At 41.4% G+C, this 24,298-nt stretch overlaps 1 protein-coding gene across 6 annotated transcripts in view; it reads left to right on the top strand.

The window, feature by feature from the left end:
* Positions 1–224: 224 nt before the first annotated feature.
* Positions 225–24,298, top strand: part of MOCOS (molybdenum cofactor sulfurase) — a 235,733-nt gene continuing 211,659 nt past the window's right edge. For 3 of the 6 annotated variants that reach the window (XM_050708714.1, XM_035550580.2, XM_050708713.1), the window contains exon 1: positions 225–579. In XM_050708714.1, the coding sequence (XP_050564671.1) occupies positions 471–579 (109 nt within the window). In that variant the 5' untranslated portion in view covers positions 225–470. Of the gene's footprint in view, positions 580–5,849; positions 5,979–12,342; positions 12,419–24,298 lie in introns of those variants that run through there. The other 3 variants (XM_035550581.2, XM_035550583.2, XM_035550584.2) reach the window with 3 other exon arrangements.

Raw genomic sequence — 24,298 nt, 5'->3', positions numbered from 1 at the left:
CCTGGGGGTGTTCAAGGAAAGGTTGGACGTAGTGCTTAGGAACATGTTTTAGTGGGTGACATTGGTAGTAGGGTGATGGTTGGACCAGGTGATCTTGAAGTCCAACCTGAATGATTCTCAGATTCTGCCCAACCCCAGTGCCCTTGTGCTCCAGGAAAGACCACTTTGGCCAGTCTCTACTTTGCCCCTGGTGGTCACAGAGCAGGGAGCAGGCACCCGAGGCTCTGGGCGAGCACCTCCCGGAGGCAGGCCCGGCACTGGGGTCCCGGCGACACCCGGCCGCCTCCTGGGGGTGCCGGGGCCCCGGTGGCGGTGCCGGGCGCTGCCCCACGGGGGCGTGAGGCGGGGTGGAGAGGCCGGGCCGGGCCGGGCCGGGCCGGGCGGAGTGCCTGCCCGTCGGGCGGCTCGCTCCGTGTCTCCGGCCGCGTCGTACCCGCCTCGCTACTTCCTTCCCCGCCCGGACCCGCGGCATGGCCGGGGAGCTGCTGTCCTGCCGGGTCTCCCTGGGCAGCCGCCCCGCCGGCTACGGCGGCGGCGACCTCGGCAGGCTCCGGGAGCGCGAGTTCCCCCGGCTCCGAGGTACCGCGGGGCGGGCAGGGGCCCCGGGCGCCGCCCGGGCTCGGCGGGGTGGTCCCGGGCACCGTGAGGGGCTGGGCGGGGGGGGCTGCAGGGACAGCGGTGGGATGGGGAGAGAGGTTTAGCCGTGCGGGTTAAAGACGAGAGAGAATGGAGATTAAAGTGGTAAAACAGCCCTTGTGTGGTACAGGTGTGTGGTTAAGCGGGTGTTTGTAAATTGCTTCTGCGGGTTATGCAGCTCTCCTGCTCACACATGCCATTCGGCGTGTTTATGTACTGCACGTGTTACTTAAATATGCACCTATTGCTTCCAAGTCCAACCGTAATGAGTATACCAAAAAAAACAACTCAGGTATTGATGCCCATGATATTAGTACTTCAAAATACTTAGCAAAAAAAACCCAACAACAACAAACCAAAACCCAGCAACTAAATAGAGAATAAATAACATCACTTCAGATGCCCTACACCTGTTGCTTTGACCTGTCTTTATGTTAAGTTTCACGTTATCACCCCTTTTTCTCATTTCTTGGAGTTTTTGTAGTAGAATCTAAGCTGGCTTTCTCACACGCAAGTATTTCTGAGGAAAAAAATAAAGAAATTTGACTTTTTCTCTCCAGGGGAATGTGGAAAAAACTTAATGTCAAACAGCAGTTTGAAGAGTTTTTCTTCTGTTAGCCACAAGCCTGTAAGCTGATTTCAAAATCTAATATTTAGCAATGTTAGTTGCGTCACTGAAGGCTGGATAACAAGAAACTGCTGGTGGTAAATTCAGGCCAAGATCCTGGAAAATTAGTGTTTTATAACCAAAGCCGTTGTTTAGCCATTTAAACAGATGTCTTTACAAAACCCTTGAAAATCAGTCTCTTTTCTCGTGAGTCTCCCAAGTTTTGAAATCAAGCGAATCTACTGGTGAATGGCATCTGGTGGGTCTGTCTGGGTTCCCAAGTAAGAGGTCACTGCAAAGGCAGCATGTTAGGAGCATATTTACCTCCATTTCAAAATGTTATGGCTAATGTAAGCTACTAAGTTACACTTCAGCCATACAGTTTACTAAACTAAGACATGGATAATAAGTATTTGAGAATATTTCAAGAAAACAACAGCAACAACACACACAAGGTATAAATTAGAATCTGTCATAATTTAGCTAACTGAAAACAGAGGATAGTCTGTGGTAAAGGAACCTAGATTGCAAATTCCTTCTACCCTTCCTAGAAGTTCAGTGTTTATTTTAGGTTTTTATTATTTTTTAAATTTTTATTTGAGAATTTTGATGCTTTATTCAATTCATAAATAGTCTTCCATTCATCTTGAGAGCTCCTCACATCTATGAGGAAGATTGGTGTTGTAAACTGATCGCTGGGTGTATATATATGTGTTGTCCTGCCTTGGATCCTCATGTTAAAAACAGGGGCATCTCTCCTCTAGTCAGGAACTTGTGTCTTTAGGTAATGGCAATACTGTGTAAGGTTAAGTTTCCCTGCCTTAACGTGTCTGTCTGGCTCAAAGTTGACTATTTGGACTAGTCCAGGAGCTGGGTGACAGTGGAGCAGTGTGGATGATAAGCATGCTGCTTGTACTTGTTCCTTGGCCCCTTTTGGTTTAGCCATATAGCTGTATCCATGCTGCTGAAGGTCTTCACTGATGTGGATGTTACAGATGGCTTTTGAAGCTGTCGGTCTCTGTTGCCTTGCTGAAATAACGCAAAGGGAAGGTGGCTCATGTACAGGTTAAAGCAGTAAAAGTGAGTAAAGGGGCCTCCTCCAAGTGACATACAGGAAATTAGTGGGGCTTTCAGGTATTTAGCTACATAAGCATTTTCAGGGACCTGCCAGAACATAAAGGAGACGAGGCAGAAGTTTTGAATCTCTGATGGCCTCAGGTCAGCTTTATGGGTAAGTCCTGACTGTACAAATGATGATTCTCAAAGGAACCTGTTCAAGGTGTTGTGCCTCAGTACTGCACAGAGCTGTTGCCATTTAATCCCTTCTGGTAAGGAGTGTTCTCCAGGTCCTCTAGGTAAAAGAGAACAAACTCTAGGTAGCTAACAGTAGTGTTGTGCTCTGCCTGTTCATTTGGGACATATCTCAAAGATCTTTCCATCATTAAAGATGTGTAAAAATCCCAATTTTGCTGTTCACTTTTTATGTGTTGAGTTTTTTGGTTCCCTGTCTAGATATCCATGAATTAAGCCTAGGGGTCCATGTTGAAAGTGTCAACCCATTACATGCAGACCGTGGTAATAAAAATTAGTGCATGTCTGTGTATTCACTTCTTCCTGATCACTGATACTTGGTGCTGTTTGCTAAGGACATCTTGTGCTCTCTGGGGTAGGCAGAAGCCTTTTCTGTGTCATAAAGTTTTGACTCCATGGTGGTAATGCTTCTGGTGTAGCTCTAGTATGAGTAGTTGCACAAGTGTCTGTTGAGAAGATGGTACAATATTTATGTGTAGGGCCAGCTGCTGGACATACTATAAAGGCAGGATTTTTTTTTTTTTTCAAAGATGTTCTGCTTGTGATCTTACCAAAGTCTGTGGGAGTTTCACTCTTGTCTCCATCAGAAGGTTCTTTCTGAATGCATTGGGGATTTCCCTTTCAGGTTCTGTGAGGGGATGAAAGGATCGGGCATACTTCCTTGAATCAGCAGGGCTATGTCTGTTTTGATACAGAAGCCGTAAATTTTACCTTTTAAGCCAAGGTTTATCTTCACGTTTGTAATTCAAGGGCTGTTAGCCAAGGGCTTGAGCAGCCCCTTCTAAAAATATATGTGGAGTCTGTGAAACTGATCTGTGTTTCACAGGCAGCAGTGTATGTGCAGTACGTGACCTTGACTTTAATCTTGTGAACAGCATACCCTTATCTGCAATGTAGGATTGTAAATTATGCTTTAGAAATGGCTAAAGGAATCAGCAGGAGTTTATAGGTTCTGTTGTTAAGTAATGGGAATGAATATGCTTCTGTGATTTTTATCTTAGCAAAGAAAATACCGGCTTTGGTTTGTATCATGTTTTTAAAAAAGGAAAAGCAGACGTGGTTTGTGATGCAGCATTTGGACCCAAGACACCTTCCCAGTTTTGGTTAGGTGCCAGTATTCTTCTCGAAGGTAACCGTCTCCATTTCAGCGGGAGCTTTCCAAGAGCGATAAGCAATGGATTACACACGCACACACCCCAAATGAAAACCAGGGCATATTAGTGATCACGTACTCTTTAAGGGCTGTTGACTCTCTCAAGGTACCTTTATTTGAGCTAAAATACACCGTCACATTTAATGTCAAATGCACTGCCACGTTAAATGTCAAATGTAAAAACGTAATGCCCTACTAATTTCATGTTTTACCTTAGCAGTCTGTGTGTGATTATGTCCAACTAACAGTAACAGTGTAGCTTGCCTGTTTAAGAACAAAGGGCAAACTAAGCTTTGAATGACAAAACTGGCCTTTGTTTCCTTGAAACTCAAATGATGGTTCATGAACTGGTCTCCCGTGCGAGCGCTTATTCTGTTGTTCGGTTAAGAAGTAGCTGGGTAGTTGCCCTTACACAAAAATAATACTTTTTTACTGATACTACTGGTAATTATTTGCACCGATACTTTTCCTGTAAGCAGCTAATAGGCTTAGCAGGTTTTCTCCGTGCATTTCAGTTAGTTCTCAGTGAATCTGTTAGTAAAGGTCAGCGCTGTCCTCTGAGAGTAGAAAAGCATATTTATTTTGTCACATTTGGGATAATCTGCAGGTTTGGCTAAATTTGAGAAGTAGGAGATGCATTCTGGCGTGTCAGCTCGGAGTAATTCTGTTGATAGCTGGCTGCTGCTTGCGTTTTATGAAACGTGTGAGGATGAGTGTACCGTGAGCCTGCCGAGCTGTGCTCAGCTCCTGGTTTGATTGCCAGTGTAGGCGTGACCTCCCTTTCTCCACTGGTACGGAAATGTGGTTGCCTTGTCAAACCAGTAATTCTGCCAGCTTTGGGTCTCAGCTTTCAGTTTGTGCCTGTTTTATATATATAATTCTTAGAAAAAAGGTTTGTAGCCTGACATTTTTTTGAAAGAAAAGACCAGATCTGGCAGCTGTCTTCCACTGGTGTTTGTTACTTTCTGCTCGTTTGCTGATTACCAGCAATTTCTACCTGTGAATGAATCTGTTTTTTTCCAATCTGTTATTTGCTGGTTGAAGACTAAGTGTGTGTGTTCAGCAAAAAACTTTCATTATTAGCCTCTTTGCGCACAAGTTAGCAATATTCAAGTCTCATCATGTCGTTTCAAAAACTAGGTTGATACAAGGAGTAAGTTTATTCTGACTCACTGTTTCCCAAGGTCTGTGCTGAACTATAAGCAAGGCATGTGGCATTTTACTTGTTTGCCTTATGGCTTGGAGTCTTTCTCCAGTGGACGTTTTTGCCTGGCGCTATCCCCACGATCAAGGGGAGACTCCCTGTGCAAAGGACAGGGCAGCAGAGGATGCGCGTTGGTTCCTTCTTGCATCTGACCGACTTTTCCCATTCCTGGGAGTACAGGATGCCACTTGGTGCTGCTGGTGGTCCTGAGCAGGTGCAGGCTGTGGATGGGCTGAGGACAGCTTCTGTTGCAGTGCTCTGGTCCAGAGCAAGAAGGAGAAAAAGGTGATTCCCCTCAGGCTGTGTAATTTGAGTGCAGATACCCAGGGTCCCTGCCTTTGGCTAGATTGCACATGGACAGCTTCAGCCCAAGCAGTGGTAAAATGTGAAGATACAGGATCCAAAATTTTAGCAGAGTGAGTTTGAAGTTGTTACATTCTGTATAAGTCGTAAACCATGAGTGAGGTACAGCAGTCATCCCAAATGCATACTAGCATAGCCTTTATATCCTGTTGGGCTGTCTTACAATTTATATTAGCCACATGCTTTTTGTGTGTGTGGGGGAAAATAACAGTTCTTTACAGAACATATTATTTTGATCTTTTTTTTTTTTTTGGCAGGTTCTCTGTAAATTTAGTATTTGGAAAAGTTTAGGATTCAGAAAATGACACTACATGTATTTTAGGCATCTAGAGTGACTGTCAAGATGTTAAAAAATGTATCTTCACGGATGTTCGGATCTAGCTAGTTAGGAAGAGTGGAAGCAACCTGTGAGACCTATTACTGAAAAGCTGGGAGCTCCTTATCCCACCTTGTGCAAGGCTGGTGGCTGTGAGATTCCTGGGCTGTTCACCTGCTGCCGTTCTTGACTGGATACCCCTCTAGCCCCAGTGTCACATGGTAATTTGATTTTGTGAAACAGATTTTTTTATTTGCAGGGAAAAGAAAGCAAGAGAAATTATTTATTGAAGGAGGCTGCTGGTGGACAGTTCAAAACAGTCAAAGACATTGAGGGAAGATGGATTTAGTGGGTGAAGAAGGCATTGTAAATACAAGCTGCAATACAGGTAGTGTAACTGCACCACTATGTGACAATTGCCTTGTAAAAAACAATTTAGCTGGTCAAGTAAGATCCTAATGCTTCCTGTTGATTTCAAGCTGGCGGTAGTTATCTAAATACGCTGTTATAAAGAACTGATATCAAAGAAGAGCCATATGGGGAACGTAAAGTGGAGTTAGTTGTAACACCAACTGTGGGTCAGTTTCAGAAGTTTTCCTTTTCTCTGGCTATATGCAGGAGGTGCTGTCGAGGAATTCCTAATCTTGCATATCAGGGTCCAAAAGGCTGTCAGTGGTCTGCTTCATGCAGAACTGATCTTGCAATTGATCACCCGGTCTTGGGTGAGCTTTTGTGCTTTGTGATGGACGCAGCTCTTAGTGAAGGATATCAATGATACTGTCACTCTACTATTTCAGTATTGAATAGATCTTTAGTTACTTAAGAGAGGGGAAAAATTCCCACAAAGATTCAGGTAATGTCTTTTCTGTCTTGAATTGTATTAGAATAACAGTTATAATTCAGTTTTAACTTCAGATTTGGTGGTTTAATACCCATAAAGACATTCACTGCACCATTACACTGGGTCCATAATTGCCTATGCCACATAGCACAATGCACTTAAAACTCAAAGCCCTCTCTGGAGCACAGAAATCTTGAGGAAACAGCCAAGTACCACACCCTAGAAACCTGGTGCAGTTGACATGAACTTGGAATATCGAGGTGAGTTTTAGAAATGCATAGTTGACCAGTTGGGGCTAGATTCTTTACAACAGGAAATAAATTTATATGGACATTAGATATATAAATTTACATGTAGAGAGTAAAAAAATTGATTTGGAAAGATGCTTAATGGAAGTGCATGGATGCCGCAGTGTATCAGACACCAATTTATAAAACTTGCATTTCTAATTAAAAGATACGTTATCTCTAAAATTAATGTCTGTACAAGACATATATTAAGAGTATGGGAGTATTAAAATAAGCAGATGTTTTATTTAGTAAAGCACATGATACTTTCATATCTCCTACTGAAAAAATGGAAATGCAGCACAGTCTTGTTCCTACAAAATCCCCCGTCAGTGCTGCATTCTGCATTCCACTGCCTTTGTGTCCTCTCCTGTTTGTCCTTCTCCTCTGTTAGGATGTTGCTATATATGTGATGTGTATTGATTTCTTCCCAGCATATTTCTATATAATTCTATACTATGGTTTATGTGTTGTTTTTTGTTGTTGTTGTTTTGTTCTTTCTTTTATATATATACATATATATATATATATATATATATATATGAGATTAAAGATCATTAATCAAAGAGTGTAAATTTTCAGACAGATATTGTCTGCTCCTGGTCTCCCTGTATTTGTACCAGAATTTCATCCGTGAGAGCAGAACCTGGCATTTGCAGGTCTTGAAATTTCTATTATATGTTATTGCATCAGTCCTCGTATCCAAGCTGCTCTCCAGAATTCAAGGGTACTCCCAGTCTAAGGACAAAAAGACAAATAGAGAGGTGAGCCGTCAGTTTTTGTTGGTCGCCTTGATTCATTGCATACTTTGTATCAGAGAGGTGCTGCAGAGGCTTCACATGGATGTGAAAAGACTGTCACTGAGCTCAGGAAGACCATACTGCAAGGAGTGCTGCATAGCAAAGAGCACCGATCCGAGAGTTGATAAATGGCTAGACAACACAATATATTTGCAGAGCAGAAGGCTAGCGGTTGCTTGACATGGAGATGATATTTAGGAAGTAGGATGCTGAGCTCTCAAATGTCTCAGGTTTTTATAATAGGCTGTCTTGGCCCAAGGCACAAGAATATTCAGTGCAGATGCTCTCCTTTATCTGACACTAGAATGTTCTTAAGGTGTTTTTTGTTTGTTTTTCAATATCTTACTGAACTTAGTTTTTTTTTCCAGTCCCATTTTTAAGTTTCTTCTTATAAATATGTCAGCTTGGGGTTGGTATATATTTTTTTTCTCTTCTTAAGTTAATAGTGCTGATAGTATTGCCCTGTCTGCATAGTGATCTGTACACAAACAAGTTGGATGCAGTCACAGGCTGGTTCCTATCACATTTGTTAGGAGAAGGAGATGTGGCTTGTGGAGGTGTTATGGAAAAGGTGGGCTCAAGAGCTGAAGGTGTGGGAAAGGGATGTCAGAGTCATGGAGAAGTGGGCATATGGTAGAGCAGGGAGGCATAAAGACAGGCCGCAAAGCAGTGAAAAGTCAGACTTCATTAGTTTCATTGCTCATGAGGCAAGTCGTTACGCTCCTGGAAGTGTTCTTGGCAGCTCAGGTAGATCCTGCGCAGTGGTTCTCTTTGCCCCTTCACCTTCCTTCTGCCACGTAGAAGCGATATGACCCTGGGCAGGCAGATGTTGTAAGACAGGCATGCAGGAAAGTGTTAAGTTGCCTTTTTCGTTTCTGGTCTGTGAAATACAGATGTAAAATTGGAAGGCAGGTCTGGGAGAGAAATCTTCTCCCGATGCTGTTTTGTTTCCCTCCCTTGCTTTCAAGATTTTTCTGACTCACTTCTCCTCTCTTATAGTAGCCAGGGGAATACGCCTTTTAGAAGAGAAGTAAAAAGATGTGCTTTCTGCGCTCATTCAGGTTAGTCCCTGGAGCAACAGGACCTAAAATTGTTTTAAAAAAGGAAGTGAGGAACATGACTGGACAGCATTTTTGTCAGTTGTGGTCCTCTTTAAGGAGAGAGAGATGTAAGGGTGTGATCTTTTAGTGACATGGTTAACTGGGGAAGGACAGTTACACAACTAAACTTCTTCTGGCATTGTGTAGAATAATGTCCTAATTTAAAATTTGGAAAGATGACAGGAAGCTCATTTGAACAAGTATTCATTAATTAAACTAACGTTGTGTGAATTCATTTCATTAATGCACAATTACATGTCAAATATCACTGTTTGTACCCATTTTCAAACTTCTTAACAGGTCAAGTAAAGTTGTACCATCATCACAAGGTTTGTCCTGTAATTCCTTCCAAAGGAAGAAATTGAGGCCCAGGATTTTCCACTTTCCTATGTCCATGCCACACAGTGCATTGAAGTTGCCATAACTCAGTGATTTGGAGCTGATGGGATCAGTGGTGTGTAGAAATGTTGCATTCCTATTTAAAAAAAAAAAAAAAAAGGATTTTCTATTACCATTGAGTAAAATGTCCTGATGATCTATGCTAATTTGTATATCTGCCTATAATTTCTTTTAAGGTAAATTTTAGAGTTGTCACAAAACAAGGTGTTACACAGCTGCTCTGCAGCAGTGAGCAACATTTTTGAGTCCTGTTGTCAGCTTTGATCCATCACATGCTAGGAAAATGCTCGTTGGCTTTACTTCCAGATTTAATCAATCTTGGAGCACGTAAGCTCAATGAGTGGAGTGGGAGACTTTGCTTAATACCCTTTCTGATCTCAGCTGTGATGGACAACGGGCTTTGATAATGCATGTTGCCTTCTGATGAGACTGGATAAAAGCAGGTAAATAAAAGTGGCGAACTAGCAAAAACAGCTTGCTCAATGGACTGAACAGAGCAAAATTAAAGACTGCATAACAAAAAGGAGCCTTTGCAGCCACAGACACGTTTTCCCCTCCCTCCCATAAACGTGCTGTTACGTACAGTTGGATGAGTAGATGCTCAGACAAAACTGTACATAGATTATTGCACTCTTGTTACATGATCATAGGGTTTGTGTTCCCAGACAAATCAGACATTTGATTAACAAATGGCAGCTTTTGAATGCTTTCCCTTAAGCACGTGCAAGTTGTGGAAGTAACGTATCGTGGCCTGAGGGTGGTCGTGACGTGCAGCAATATGATGCTAGTCCTCTTCGTACCACCTTGTCATAGATGCTTAGTGACAGGTACAATGCTGCAGAGACAGCCCGATGATACAAATGCAGGATGACTGGCTGTCCTTCTAAAAGGGCTATAATTTATTACTGCTGCAGGCCAAGAAAACCACACACCATTTAAATTCATTAGAAGTGAATTGGGAAACTCACGTTATGTAAGAAATTAAAAACTACATAAGATGTGTTTTGTGAGCATAAAATTCTCTGCATGAGACCTTAAAGATGCAAAAATACCCTCTAAGGGATGGCCGCAGAGGCGTACTTTGAAGATAAAATAAGGAAACCAAAAGAGCATTGTGGCTGCGCTGCTCCACAGGTGACTTGCCTCGCGTCCTGGGTCAACGCAGTCCGTGTGCATGGGGCCTCACGAACTCTTCTCCAGTCTGTTGCTCCCAATTGTTTGTGATTTGACTGAGATGTATGCCCATGCCAGCTTTTTCTGGTAATAAAATTAAGCCCTCTGTTTTAAGGATTGTCTAGTTAATGTTTGATCAGTGAACTGCCTCAGTGTTTCTCCTAACTCATGAGCAGCAGAAATGTAGAAGAAAGAGAGAAAAATTATGACAGTTGTAATGGGAAAATTATTTGCTGTGTATATTAAATAACTCCAAAAGTCATCCTAACTGGCAAAGCTGGGGTCTTTGAGAGAATCTTATTTATAATTTTTCATGGAAGTTCTCTTGGATGTGAGTCTTAGCGAAACTGTAGCTGTAAATCAGTCATTTGTCAGGAAAATAAATTGCTGATTTTGGTGGAACTACTCCAAGTTCATGCTCAGGTGAAACACTCTAAGGATGAATTTGACTAAAAAGTCATGGCAAAAGAAGTTACATCTGTCCTTGATCCTTCAGAGTTGCTTTGAGAGTAGCGGAGTAACTTTTCAAATGCTCAGCAAATAATTCGTTTTTCTTCTGCAGAGTAAACCTGGAGCAAAGGCTTTGGTTTTGGAATTAAGCAGAGATTTAGGTTTTCATTGATTAGAATGAAAAGCTCTTGATGTGCTCACACCTCTCTGATGGCTCTACAGTGTTGAAGGGATTACCGTGCGTGGAAATGGTTCTCCTATGAACAAACCACTGTAACTGCAACATAAAGGGAACACGTTCCTTAGGAAGCACCCTTTTCTGTTCTTTCTGTTCCTAACATCGTTTGATGCTATGGTACATTTTCCTTGAGAATGACTGATGGTGAGCGCTGATTCCCACTTCAGCTGCATTCTTTAAAGCCTCTCTGTAAAACACTGAGCCAAAGGAAGAAGGTGAGCATGAGTGAGAGGAAAGGAGACAGATGTCTAAGGACAGAAAGTAAGCTTCTTTAATATTCCTTTTCATGCCACAAAGAGCTATTTCAATAGTAACTTCCTTAGCTTATTGTCAAGTTTGGTTTTAAACCTTCTGTCTTCTATTGCTTTAGAGGCCTAGGGTTTTTCATAAGGAAAATGGAATTTAGAGTGATCTAATCTAGGTGATGAACTACTGCCTGGAAAGGAGCCAGACTTCTAGCAGTAAGGAGGGAAGTAATGACAATTTTGTTAGGAGCTGTCTTACGCTCAGGCTTGGGGAAGCTCATCTGCAGAGCACTGAAAGCGTCGCAGAGCTGTGGAGCCAGGACGGGCTGCTCGTGTGCACCTCCACGGACCCAGCTGCACCCTGGAAGAGATCTGGGGGTAGAAGACGACAAAGCATTCCTGTGGCATGGAGGGAAGCCTCCTTGGGATATAGACTCAATGGGGAAAAAAAAAAAAGAAAACAAAAACAACCCCAGGTTTTCAATATCAGCTTTCCCAAAGGGTGGCTCTAGTCCAGTGAAATGCTCTCTCCCTTATAACTCAAGCCAGCCCTAGTGGTTATCCTTAAAAGTCTGCAGTAGTATGAGATTGAGTACTTCAGGAACTATGAAAAAATATAAAGCCTGGTGGGTTACGCCAATACTTTTTTCTACTGAGTTTTCTTTCCAGATGTTTTTTATCTACTAAGATCTGGGATAAACACCCCCCCTCACTCCCCTTCAGAAGTGTCAGATTTAAAAATACCAGCTTTCATCGGCGCATTTTTATTCCGATTAGCTCTAATGAATGGTATAGCCGGCTTTTTAGCTCATGGGAGCTAAAGCTACCCATTAAAAAAGAGTTATGAAAACCTCTGTTCCTTTAAACGCATGGGCTGTTGGAGAGTTCACAGTGTGTAACGCTGGTCTGGAAGCACTTTGTCGATACTCCTGGCTTTGCATCACTGAGCGTGGCAGCTCCTGAGAGATTAAGTAGCTGGTACCATCAGAACTTTAATCAGTTTTTCTTCCATTTCTGCAAGTACAGAAAAGAATGGGTGTGCTTGTGAAGTGTCATGAGGATTACACTGCAATGCTTTCTGGATAAACTTCAGTGCCTTTGAAGTGGGGGGAACACCGCAGCAAATAATCTCATGACAGCTGTCATGTTTCCAAAAGTGTCGGATCAGATCGTCAAACCTTAACACTCGATACCGTATGGGTACATCCAGCATCTACTATCAGCCACCGCTGCTTCTGCTTCCTTCTGTTCTGGTGGTAGAAATGTGATTGTCTTCCGAACCTGTTCCGTGGCAGGTAATTCACAATGATCCACTTCTGGTTTTTGTATTTCAGTGTTAAATGTAAAATTGCTTATAATCACAGCATCACAGAATGGCTGAGGTTGGCAGGGACCTCTGGCGGTTGTCTGGTCCAACACCCTGCTGAAGCAGATCCTCTTAGGGCAAGGTGTCTCTCCACTAAATAATCATTACAATGGCCACATATATAAATATAAACATATATATAAATAAATGGGTGTATATATAAATTCAAGCATATTAGTCTGAGCAGAAGGAATAAGGGAAAAAAGGAAAACAACCAACAATCATGAGAAGGCCTCACTAGTGACTTAGCCTTTCTTTGGTCAAGGTTGCTGTGCTTTTCTTACTGACCTGATGAAGAGCAAGTTTGGACTTCAGCAGAAATTAGTATCTTACACAGGTAAAACTTGCTTATTTCCTGCTAGGTTTGTCTCAGGTACCTGGCATCTTCTAAATAAATGCTTAGGAAATGTTTCTTAATATTCAGTATCACCATCTCCTGATTTTTATTGCAAGTCTTCCAGTACTGTCTATTTTCTGGAGTGTGATCTCTCTAATATACATAGATGCATGGAGCTGGGAAAAACCAACAGGATCCCCAGAGGCTGCACCTCACTTCCTCCAGAACAAAAAACAAGCAGATATATAAAAAGCAGCCCTGTTCTGTTGACTTCCAAAAAAATAAAAATCCTCAAATTAAGCTGTGTTAAACTCTTCTTTTGTCTGTTGTATGTGCCAAGAACAATACTGACTAGGAATAAACATTTGTTTGAATTCAGAGCGTAAGAGTGAATGCATTAAGCAGAGGCTCTCGTTTCTTGATTGATACCTCAGCACACTGCTATAGTGTACGTTTGTCAACAGTAAAAGCATTATGCCGATATAACTAAATGTCACAACATTAAAGTAATTTGGAAGATGATACAGGGTATTAAGAGGAAAACAAAACCTTGTGATATTGCTTGTAAACAGATGCAAGCACGGGGATAAAACAATACAAACCTCTAGCCCTTCAGGAGCTTTCGGCAGCAGCTCATTTCAAAGTGTGTCGAAGGAGGTCCGTAGTATTGCACCCATTTTTTTATGGAGGACAATGCATAGATGCAGTGTGATCGTTCCAAACAATTGGAGCGGTTGAAAATCAGTCAGGTGCAGTAGATGACATTGCTTCCCTCTTGAATTTGTGTCCCTGCAGTGGGCAAGCTCAGAACTCATGCAAGCAGACAAATTACAAATATTAGCAAAACATGTTTGCTCGTGCTCTCTGCCCATTATACTGCTATTAATGCTATGTGTTAGAGGCTAATTCTTTGGTTTACATTATCAAAACCAAAAAAACCTTTTTAATCTTTTGCTTGAGGTGATCAAGACATGCTTTCTTTCGCCTTCTCTCTGTAACTTTTTTTTTTTCCTGTTGTGTTTTATTCTGGCTGTGGTGGAGCTGAATCGCAGCTGGCAGTTCAGCACCTCAGTCTGACGGCGGAGGTGCATGGCCAGTCCACTCTGCACGGGTTTGAGTTCCAGTCCGCCCCCAGGATCCAGAGCAGGGAAAGGACATTCTTCTTTCCTCGTGTTTTGTGGTGTGTTTTGCCATAATTTTGTTACTGAGAAGCATAACTTTCGGGGAAGGTTGTCATTCCATATAGGAGGTGATTCTTGAATTGTTCTCCAGGGACTTTGAAGTCATTGTGTTGCTTTTGCACAGTGCTGGTTAAAAAAACTATTTCTTTGACAAGCAACAGCAACAAACATAGAATTGAATAATATGAGTGACTGTGGCTTCGTAAGAGGAAAGATTGCAGGGTCTTAATGGCACTTGATTTTTTTTTTTATTTGTTGTTATTACACGTCTGTGGTTAAAATTACTAAAGGAATGAAATCCAGTTTTCCTTTTTTTCAGAGAACTGGTGTGAAGGATACAGGGAGGTATATCTGTGGAAATATGTGCTTTTATATTGGAAAGAGCCAGTACTTCAAGGGTGACTATCCATAAATCAGGGTAATTTGACACCATTGATGGCACTTGAAGTTCTCTAAAGACAGTATCAGGAGAATTTGAGTTTCTGCTTTTTATATGATGATTCCTTTAGAAGGAATATTTCCAGGGAAATTTCACAATGTAGCTTAATGTCACTGTATATATTATCCTTGTGAGGTTCCCTGGAGGAAGTGGCATTGTGTGCATGTCTGTGGTATATTTGGGGCAGATTCTTGCTTTCCTGAAAAAGTGCAGGGAATAGGCTTGGAGCTGACTTATGAGAAGTGTTAAATTCTGTTGTTAATTCATCAGCCACTGCTAAGGATACCCTTCTTGCCCCCAAAGAGAGTAGTTGGAGCTGCAGCCTTCTCCCAAGAGGTATCAAGCTTGTAGGGGCAGGTGAAGCAAAGCTTTTCTCCTGTGGTGCCACCGGCAAAGAGGAACACGGTATCCAACAGTGGTGGGAATATATTCTGGAATATGGAGGTCTTTGCTGGGCTTTGCAGAGAGCTGCTTCTGGTTTTGGAAGAACAAGGTTGTGCCACGTGCCAGCAAGACAACGTTGCTTCGTAACGTCAGACCTCAGCTGAATTTTACCCTTCATGAGCAGAAATAATTCAACCAAACGTTCAGAACATCGAGTGTTCAAAACACGTGAAGATGAAGAGGTGTCTTTGCCAAGGAGGAAGGGACAGTGGCTGCAGAGTGTGCCTCTCCTTCAGGTGTAGGGGAATCTTGGCACAATGTCCTTCCTGATGGGCGATGCAATCTGCTGTAGCTTCATCCCTGAACTTTTCAGAGTATGTACTGTTAATAGGTTGATTATGGGATGGATATAGAGAAAAGTTTACGCTTAGTGCTGCACCTTTCTGTGCTCCACTGGGAACCTTTACTAAGCATTTTAGGAGGTGGTTTTGATATGTTTAGGTGATGCACTTTTACTTCTCCTGTGTGATCCTTCTGGTGAAAAATGTTCTTGTAGTTTTGCCAAATATAAACAGGAACTACAAATGAATTTCACCTTAATGACAAATCAGTAGCTTTGAAATGCAAGTGCTAAGAACCAAACATACAATTGTTGCCTTAAATGTACTTGCTGTGGGGAAGTATGGTAATGTTACGCCCGAAAGCACAAATTCCACAAAAAGTAGACATTTTCAGGATATTATAAGAGCTCATTACAGAAACTCAATAGTATTCTGTCATGTTACTTCTAGTTACAGTTTTTAGACTAGCGAACATGAGGAAGTATTTGAAAATTAACAGCACAGAAAATAGCTCTGAGGTATTAGCAAATGACTATTACTTTTCCATTTATGATAATACTGTTCGTTATTAATTTGATCATTCATTGTCATGAATAACGTTCACCTCACTTAAAATTCCTCTCCATCCTCACTTCATGCTACAGATTTAGTTGCTTGCATAACTCTTTATCTGCCATCTGATTTGTTTTCGCCCATGTAAAGCATAGGAGTGGTTAGCTGTCTCTGCTTTGCTCTGCACCAGTAGAGGTGGTCTCTGAAGAGTGGACTGGGAATTGTCTGCAACTCCAGTACCAGCGTACTTCTGAGAGCTATGGAGGCTCCAGGTGTGAAATCGCTACTCAGATCCAATCCTACAGCCAGTTCTGAAGGCTGAGTATGCTCTGTGTGTTTTTATCTGGGTAGTATTTTCTAGATAGTATTTATTGTGTCATAAACTGACTGAGAGACACAGTAGGCATGCTGGGTCTGATTTTGTGATTTATTCAAGTACAGCAAGACTATACATTTTATAGGTGAAGGCCTTGATTTTTAAAGGCATAATATGTTCTTAGCTGCCTTGAGGCAAAACACAATAGCTGATGTTTCAGCAGAGTTGTGATTTTAAGCTCAGAGTTCAGAGATCAGGGAAACCAGGGAGTGTTTGTTTTTTCATGTATAATCTTTTTTTTTCACTTTCCAAGCTAGTATAGTGTTAATGAGGCCATTTGTATTTAGTGCTTTGAATAATTGATGGTGAAATTATAATTCTCTTTCATTTTTAATGTCATTAGTATTGGAAGAAGCCTTTTAATTGAGAGGAATTACAGCAGATACATGATTTAGTGAAGTGCAGCAAAATATTCCTTAGGTGTATATATATCAAATTGGGGTGAAGTTGTAACTGCTTTAACGTTGGGTCTGTAAAACGACAGGAGCAACTGCAAAATTCATTTTTATAGGGCAAAGGTCGTTACCAAATACGAAAAACTGTATATTATGTCAGTAGTGTTAGTCTATTATTGGGTTCATGATACTCAGATATTTGTGAGTATTAGTGTAAATTGGATTAACTTCATAGGTACCCCAGATCCTACCTTTATTTAAACACAGAGCACCCCTATAAGTAAAGTGAAATTGCAAAGGAAAAGAGTAGTTAACTGAATGGACTGGCACTGAGCTAACCAGCATTAGAACTCAAGTCCCATGCATTGAAATTCTGCATTGAAATTCTCCGTTGAATGGAAATTTATTCAAATTACAAGTGTTTCCACTGACCTTCAAAGATATCCAGTGGTAACAAGGGTTAACGAGGCGCTTTAGATTATTTTAGTTATCTTTGTTTATCTTGGTCTGTCCCCCACCCTGATGGGACTTAAGGTGGAGTATCTTTTCTTTCTTCAACAGATAAAAACCTTGTTGTCCCACCCCCCCCGCCCCCCCCCCCCAAAAAAAAAAAAAGGTTGGTATGGTAGCAAGAGATGGTATTGTTTTTTTCCTTTGGAGGTGCTGAAAGGACAAATCTCCGTTCTTCATTTCTTCCTTAAATCTTTCAAAGGCTTATTTAGAAAATGTGGTAAGAATGCATTGTATTATTTCTACTAGAAGGTATTTATTGTCTTTATTTTCTGAAAGATAGAAAAGTATCCCGTTGACTATTAAAAAAAAAAAAAGAGTCATCCTTTTATTTGTTTTGAAAATGAAACAGGAAAAGAGATTTCTGTTTAAAGCAATTCCAGTCTTGGTGCACTGTGCCGTGATACTGAATAGTATTTTGATTTTTTGATAACGTGGTAATTTATGGAAGCTAAGTGGCACATGGAACAAACGAGACTTAGTGCCTGTCAGTGCAGTCTGTCATGTGAGCAAACAATTACAATATTTAGGTTACTGAGGGAAAGTAGCTGGGGTTACTGTATTAGTTTCAACATGGTCTCTCTTAATTTACACGAGAGCATGTGAGACTGAAAGCATATGTAGTGACTTTTAGGTTATTACTTGGCCAAATATATCAGAAGGTACAGTTAGAGGAACAGTGGAGAAGACAAGGTGGAAAAGAGCTGTAAAGGAAGATGGTCTCCAGAGTCACCTGCGCTTTTCCTCATGTTCTGCTGCAAGAAGGAACATGAAAACAGTAATTACCATTATAAGGTGTTACTTGTGTACATATACTCATGTACCCTTCTCAATATGACACGCACATACTCGTGCATATATTTGCTTGGAGGAGACACCCAGTCACCTGGCGTCTTGAATACCCTTCTGGAGCAACTTTTTGTGTGACGTAACTGACTGTTGTGTGCTGATTTATGTCATTTGAGACTGCAGCTCTGTGTTGTGCATATCCTACTCCTTTTGTTGATGTATTATTAAAAAGATTGAACTTCTCGAATTGATACCTGGACATCTAGAGAGTGCGTGCATACCCCAGAGACTGCAGAAGTCCTGTAGATGCTGTAAAGGGAGGCAGCAATATAAGCAGCCCGGCACGTTTTACTCAAGAAAGCAAGCTCTCTTTTGTTTCAAAGGTCGTTTAAGCTTCTGTGCAGATCATAGCCCAGCTCTTTAACTTGGCCCACAACCAAGAAGGTAATCAGTGTGGTATGTTTAGGAAGTGCTGATTATAGCGTATTTGTTAATGGTTTAACTCATACAGAGTCCAGCAGAGCCTCGTAAATAATTCAGAGGCTCTGAATTGGACCCCGTTGCATATTCTCACATTTGAAAGGAATCTCCTTTGTTCCATAGAGGTAAGATCTCTGTGACCTGAAGGCAAAGTTCTGCTTTGGTTATTCATTGTAATACAATTGGAAACTCAAACAGACTTCACTTGGATTCCTTTTCAGTCACTGGTCTTTGGAAAAGGTATTTTTGTCCTGTTGCAGCCAGAGAACTGCAGAGAACACTAACGAATCAGATACTGCCAACAAATTGCAAGCATCAGGTGGTGTGGTTTGAGGGAAAAAAAATGGCAGTTTTACATTCAGGCCATTCCTGACAGCCCCCACATGTTAGCCTGCCCTTGCTTTTGAGAAAGCTTATTTTTACTCATACCTTTTGCTCTTTAGGATACTGGCAGCGCAAAACACGATCATGTCTGCATCCAATGAAAGGTGATACCACTGGAAAAGCTACAGACTCCTTCTGAAAAGCTGTATGACAGCAACCAGCAGAGCATTTGTGTCGTCCAAAGTTAGATTGAAAGAAATGGCCAAACCTCCCAACGCTGTGCGTCACGTGAAAACTCACTTAAAAAGAGGGCTAGAAGTACGTGCTTGTGTCAGCAGTGATTTTTAGTTTTCTTTTTGTTAACTATAATACGCTGGACTTCACTGAAGTTAAAAAAAAAAAAAAAAGATATATGGGGTATATAGAAGCTTCGTGCTGTTCTTAGTAAAAGCAGTCCTGTGTTAAGATCTGCGTTAAGTAGATTTTCTCTTTTTCTCTTAGATATTGCTGTGTGCAGGGCTAGTCATTAGGAAGCTGTTATTTCATTACTTTTATCAGAAGCAGTTAATAAATCTGTACCATTGTCATACTATTTCAGTATTATTAAAAACTGTGTTTTACTAACACATTGGTTTTTGATGAATGTACTTTTTCATTCTTACCACATTCCTGGAAGTGATTGTTGAAGACTTTGAATCTATGCTTGGGAGCGCACCTAATTAACGGAAAATAAGCCGTAGAAACTAATTTAGGCCAAATATCAGAATGTATTAACATTTATGCCAATGTATAATTGCATTCCTATTAAATTATTGACAGAAGCCTATTCACGTCTGTTAGATCTTTATTTTTTTCATGGGAAAAATGGTATCTTCCAGTTAGGTGATGCTTTTTGTACTGAAGCATTACATCATTTCTGGAGGTGTTAGAAAATTAGTCAGCCAAGAAAAAATTTACAAAATATTTTTCTTCCTCAAAAAAAAAGTAATATAAGAAAAAAAATGTATTTAATGAGCTGTATTATTGAAGTCTATCTAACGCAGCCTATGAACTTCGGTAAAGTAATTGAGCGTAATCTTATCATTTAGATTGTTCTCTCTGTAGTTGAATAAGCAAAGAAGTTTTACTTGAAATAGCAGCTTGGATCAAATTATTATAAAGTGAAAGTAAAACTGACTTGCCCTCCGGGGAATAAGTGCCAAAAGATTTTATGATGGAAAAATGTTTAGTTTAACCCCATGCATGCAATAGAAAAGCCTATACGTATTTTCTCATAGTTGCTTTGTATTTCCCTAATAAAACACCAGTATTTCTATGTCCTATTAAAATGAAATTCCCACTATGCATTGTATTAATCTTAAGGAGCTACTCAGAAGCAGCACTGAAACTTCTGTACTTGATGTTTTGCCACTACAGAAGGCAAACTGAAAAACAATTAGGAGCCTGAGCCAAGAGACATTGGGCGTACTAGTCAGAGGAGAGGTTTTTCCAGTAAAGTTAGGGAAGATGCCTTTGATTTTCTGAAATTCTGAGATCTTTTTCTGGGATGTGTGCTCTGCTCCCCGACCTCATTCTCTCCATACCCTAGTGCCCCCGAAGAAGGGGCTTCTGGCTGGAAGAGGTGCCACTAGGACTGGAGTGGGTGGTCAGGTTTATCGTGCATTACAAGTAAAGGAAGCTGGCTTTTGTAGCCAGGTCAGGTGGAGATGTGCTACTGGCTTGTCAAGGGAAAAATACCCGATGAAGCAGACCGGGTAATAATAGGTATTAAAGCAAAAGGATGTTGACATGGGAGTTATGAAAATACACTGACTGAAAAACCATAATTTAGGAGTTCAGATGCAGTTTCCTACTAGAAGGATGAGATTCTGATACGCCAGTCTGATTTTAGCGAGGTAGACTAATAACCTACATGTTTTTCAGAAGGCATTAGCTTGGTTGATGAGTGCAGTTACCTGTTGTAGCAAAGGACTATCCACTGTGGGCCAGGAGAAGAACCTTTTCAGATTTCCCATGTTAGGAGAGCAGGGTTCTGGCCGATGGTCCTCACTTTCTTCATTTCATAGCCTTTGAATTTATATACAGTTCCTCTTGGTGACATGGTTATTTAGGTTTACTTTTTTTTTTTCTCTGAAGGATAGTCCTAATTTGTGCTTAAGGGTAATGTATGTTTCTCTTATGCTTACATCCCTGAAAATGATCTTCACTATCTGCTCCTGGCAACAGACTATTTGCTGGATTGTATAAATACATCAGTGGCTGTAATTGTGGAGAGCCTCGTTTGAAGAACTTCTACTACAGGATGACTTTATTAGAGGCTTGCAGCAGCAGCCTCTCATCTTTGCTGGAAAAAGCCGGCAGAGGGAAGTACTGTTGCGTTTGCTAAAGAGTGCATTGAAAGTCTTCTTGTCACCACGAAGAGATGGCTGCTGGAAGTCAGGCAGGGCCTGAACAGTCATGATCACCAATAAGCTGGTTTTTGCTGTCTGTCATTCGCTATTTGTTGCACTTACCAGTTCTTATGTGGGTGTTTGATGATTTGCCATGGTTGTATGTTCAACCCAAGCATATAGCTCCCAGCACCTCATAGTGATCTCAGTATTTCTGTGTAAAGAAATGAGTTTTAAGGAAAAAAGGAGAAGTAAAAGGTTACTACTTTTTTTGTTTGTTTGTTTTTCCTGTTATTTTGAACTTGGTTTATCTTCTAATGTTTCTTGGAAGCCAGTAAAACCATTTAAAAAGCCTTCTATTTTTCAGTGAACATTTCATTTGTTGTATTTTACTGGGAATATTTAGAGTCACTAATTTGTCCTAGGTTTTGTACGAATCCAATTAGTACCGGTCACAGAGCAAGAAACAGAACTGACTAGAAAAGTCAGTTTCAAACATTATCCTGACATGTTGTTGCAAGCCTTGTGGCTGTTTTATGGGAATAACGGGAAGAAAAAGTAGTGCAGGAGATTGAAACAAGAATGTTTAAATAATGACCATTATTATAACTGATTATTATTAAGATTCCTTAAACATTGCTTTCCACCATTAAGTTTTCATCTCCAGTTGAAATTCTTAATGCCTCTTTCCTATGCAAAAAGGAATGTTTCTGTGAAAATTCCAGCAACACCAACAAAAGCATTTTCCAGTAGTAAAAGAACAGGAACCGTGTTCTCTTTCAACTCTTCTATCATTTGATCTATTGCATCAGAGACAGAGGGGGGAAGAAAGAGAGACTGAAAGATGGTAGTATATTCACTAGGGAGGTGTGAAAACGAGTTTCGGTTTGGGTTAAGCTGCAGTCATTTGAAGACTTGCATAAATATGAATCACTTGTGATTTATATTTCATCCAAAGATGATGAGATGGTGGGCTGCAGTATGTTATTCGCGTGTAGCTGAGGTACCTCTTGATTCATGCCCATGAGTAAGGCTTCAACCAGAATCTGAAACGTAACCTGTTAAAGGTGCCTGCGGAAATAACAGCACTGGCTGCGATCGATATTTAATCGGCCCTCGTGGGCAGAAAGTGAACATTGGATGAAGCTGTGTACTACAGGTGGGCCCCATGGATGAAGGTGGGTGCTCGTTGATCCATTTGCTGTGGTCTCATTTAGCACAGGAGCTGGTAAATGATGAAATTTGATGGCATGTAATTTTTTTCTGCAGCTGTGGAAGATGCGTTTTGTAGGGTTGGATGTGACTTCTTAATAAATGTGAAATCCTTGCACTCACATGGACCTCAGTACCAGCAGGCTGTGAGCTGCACATAGGGGTACTCTAAACTACTTGTGTACATGGAGTACAGCCAGTGCTTACATTTCAGTAATCAGTTCTCAATTTTCAGGACTTTGGCCACCTAAAGAGCTTTTCTGGGGTCTCTGTGGCCCTGCTGAGGAGTACAGCAAAGATGGTATGTGACTGCAAGCCGATTTAACATTCTGAATGATTTGCTGAAGCTAATAGTGCAATGAGAACAAATAATGCAAGCCAACAGGAAGTAGAGAAAACTAATGGAATTTACTACGTATAAACATAATTGCATGTTTTGTAATCAGCCTGTCAGATCAACCCCCAAAATACATCAGCTAAGCACCGCTTTCCCACACAAGTCAGTTAGCAGCCCGTAAAACATGAACACCCTTGTGCAGGTTGCTGGTGGACTGGTGCTGAGGAGCAGGGTCGCCTCGAACCTTATGGTAACTGTTCAGGCTTTCACATCAATGCTCTTGTCTGCCAAACACCAGGCTTTTGTGGTCTTATGAAGAGCTCCTGGCCCTAAGCAAGGGAAACAAAACACCGCCTTGTTGAGCAGGGCAGCAGAGCTTAGGTGAGAGGCATGTTGGCATTCAGAAAGCGTAATGTGGTTTTGATAGCTTTTGTCTGAATCGATGCCAAATAGGAACTAAAGGCATGGATAGCAAATAGTTTACAATATTCACTGAATGTTCAGAACAGAAAATATCTAGCAGAAGCCAATCTCAAGCCATGTTAGTAGGATTTTCTTTCCTTTACTTTTTAATGTACTTCATTGACGTGTTTTTTTGCAGAGCTAGGATTTTTATACAGTATATGGGCGTGTCATTCACTGTGTCGTCGTGAGATTTCAGGTGCTTTTGTCAAGGTTAGGTGCACAACCTAGTTAAAAGCTGCTTTTGGCATTTAATTTAGGAGCAACTCCGGTAGGGAGGGCTAGTTCTTATGCAGTCATTGGAAAGAGGGAGCAGCTTCTAAAGGGCACCTGGCTTAGATGGTGGGAATAACCTGAGGTAGCTGATGTGATACTTAACTACCTCCTAGCAGCTCACTGGATCCAGAGGATGGCCCACTCGCCTATAACCCCTGTAGAGCCCTCTCCTCTCTATTTTGTCACTTCTTAGTCCTTGGTTATTCCAGTTTTCTCATTTTATTTTATTTTTTTGGGTGTGTGTTGGTGTATGAAACTCTCTTGTATTCATCTTTTGACAGATAAAGCTTTATTTTGCCTTCAGCTTGTTTTCATATAATCGATTTCATACTGTTTGTTGTTAATGTCGCTGTACTTAAGGTATATACTGTCTCCCTAGGGCACTGGCTGTATCTATTTCCAAGTAGTTTTGTGTATATAATCCCACTGAATTGTAATTATATCCGCCAATCAAACTTCATGATTCCGTACAGTTCCTGCCTTGTAAATACGCATTTCATTCTTCGCTAGGAAACTTCTGGCGGCATGACTGGCAGGCTGTAATGGGCTGGGGCACGGGGAACCTGCACTGACAAGGTACTGGGAATTACCTGGGAAGCCACTGCATGGCCATGTTGGTTGTGGGGACTGCAGTAGTACTGTGTTCAGTTTTAGGCCCCTCACTACAAGGACATCGAGAGCCTGGAACATATCCAGAGAAGGGCTACGAAGCTGGTGAAGGGCCTGGGACACAAGTCCTGTGAGGAGCAGCTAAGGGAACTGGGGTTGTTTAGTCTGGAGAAGAGGAGGCTCAGGGGAGACCTTATTGCTCTCTACAGCTACCTGAAAGGAAGGTGTGGGAAGCTAGGGGTTAGCCTCTTCTCACAGATAACTAGTGATAGGACAAGAGGGAATGGCCTCAAGTTGTGCCAGGGGAGGTTCAGGTTGGAAATGAGGAGACATTTCTTCTCAGAAAGAGCAGTCAGGCATTGGAACAGGTTGCCCAATTCTATGATTCTGTGGTGGAGTCACCGTCCCTGGGGGT

This window comes from Cygnus atratus, chromosome 2 (assembly GCF_013377495.2).
Source record: "Cygnus atratus isolate AKBS03 ecotype Queensland, Australia chromosome 2, CAtr_DNAZoo_HiC_assembly, whole genome shotgun sequence".
Taxonomy (NCBI): Eukaryota; Metazoa; Chordata; class Aves; order Anseriformes; family Anatidae; genus Cygnus; species Cygnus atratus.
The sequence above is the reverse complement of the archived record's forward strand: the minus strand, read 5'-3'. Positions and strand labels throughout refer to the sequence as shown.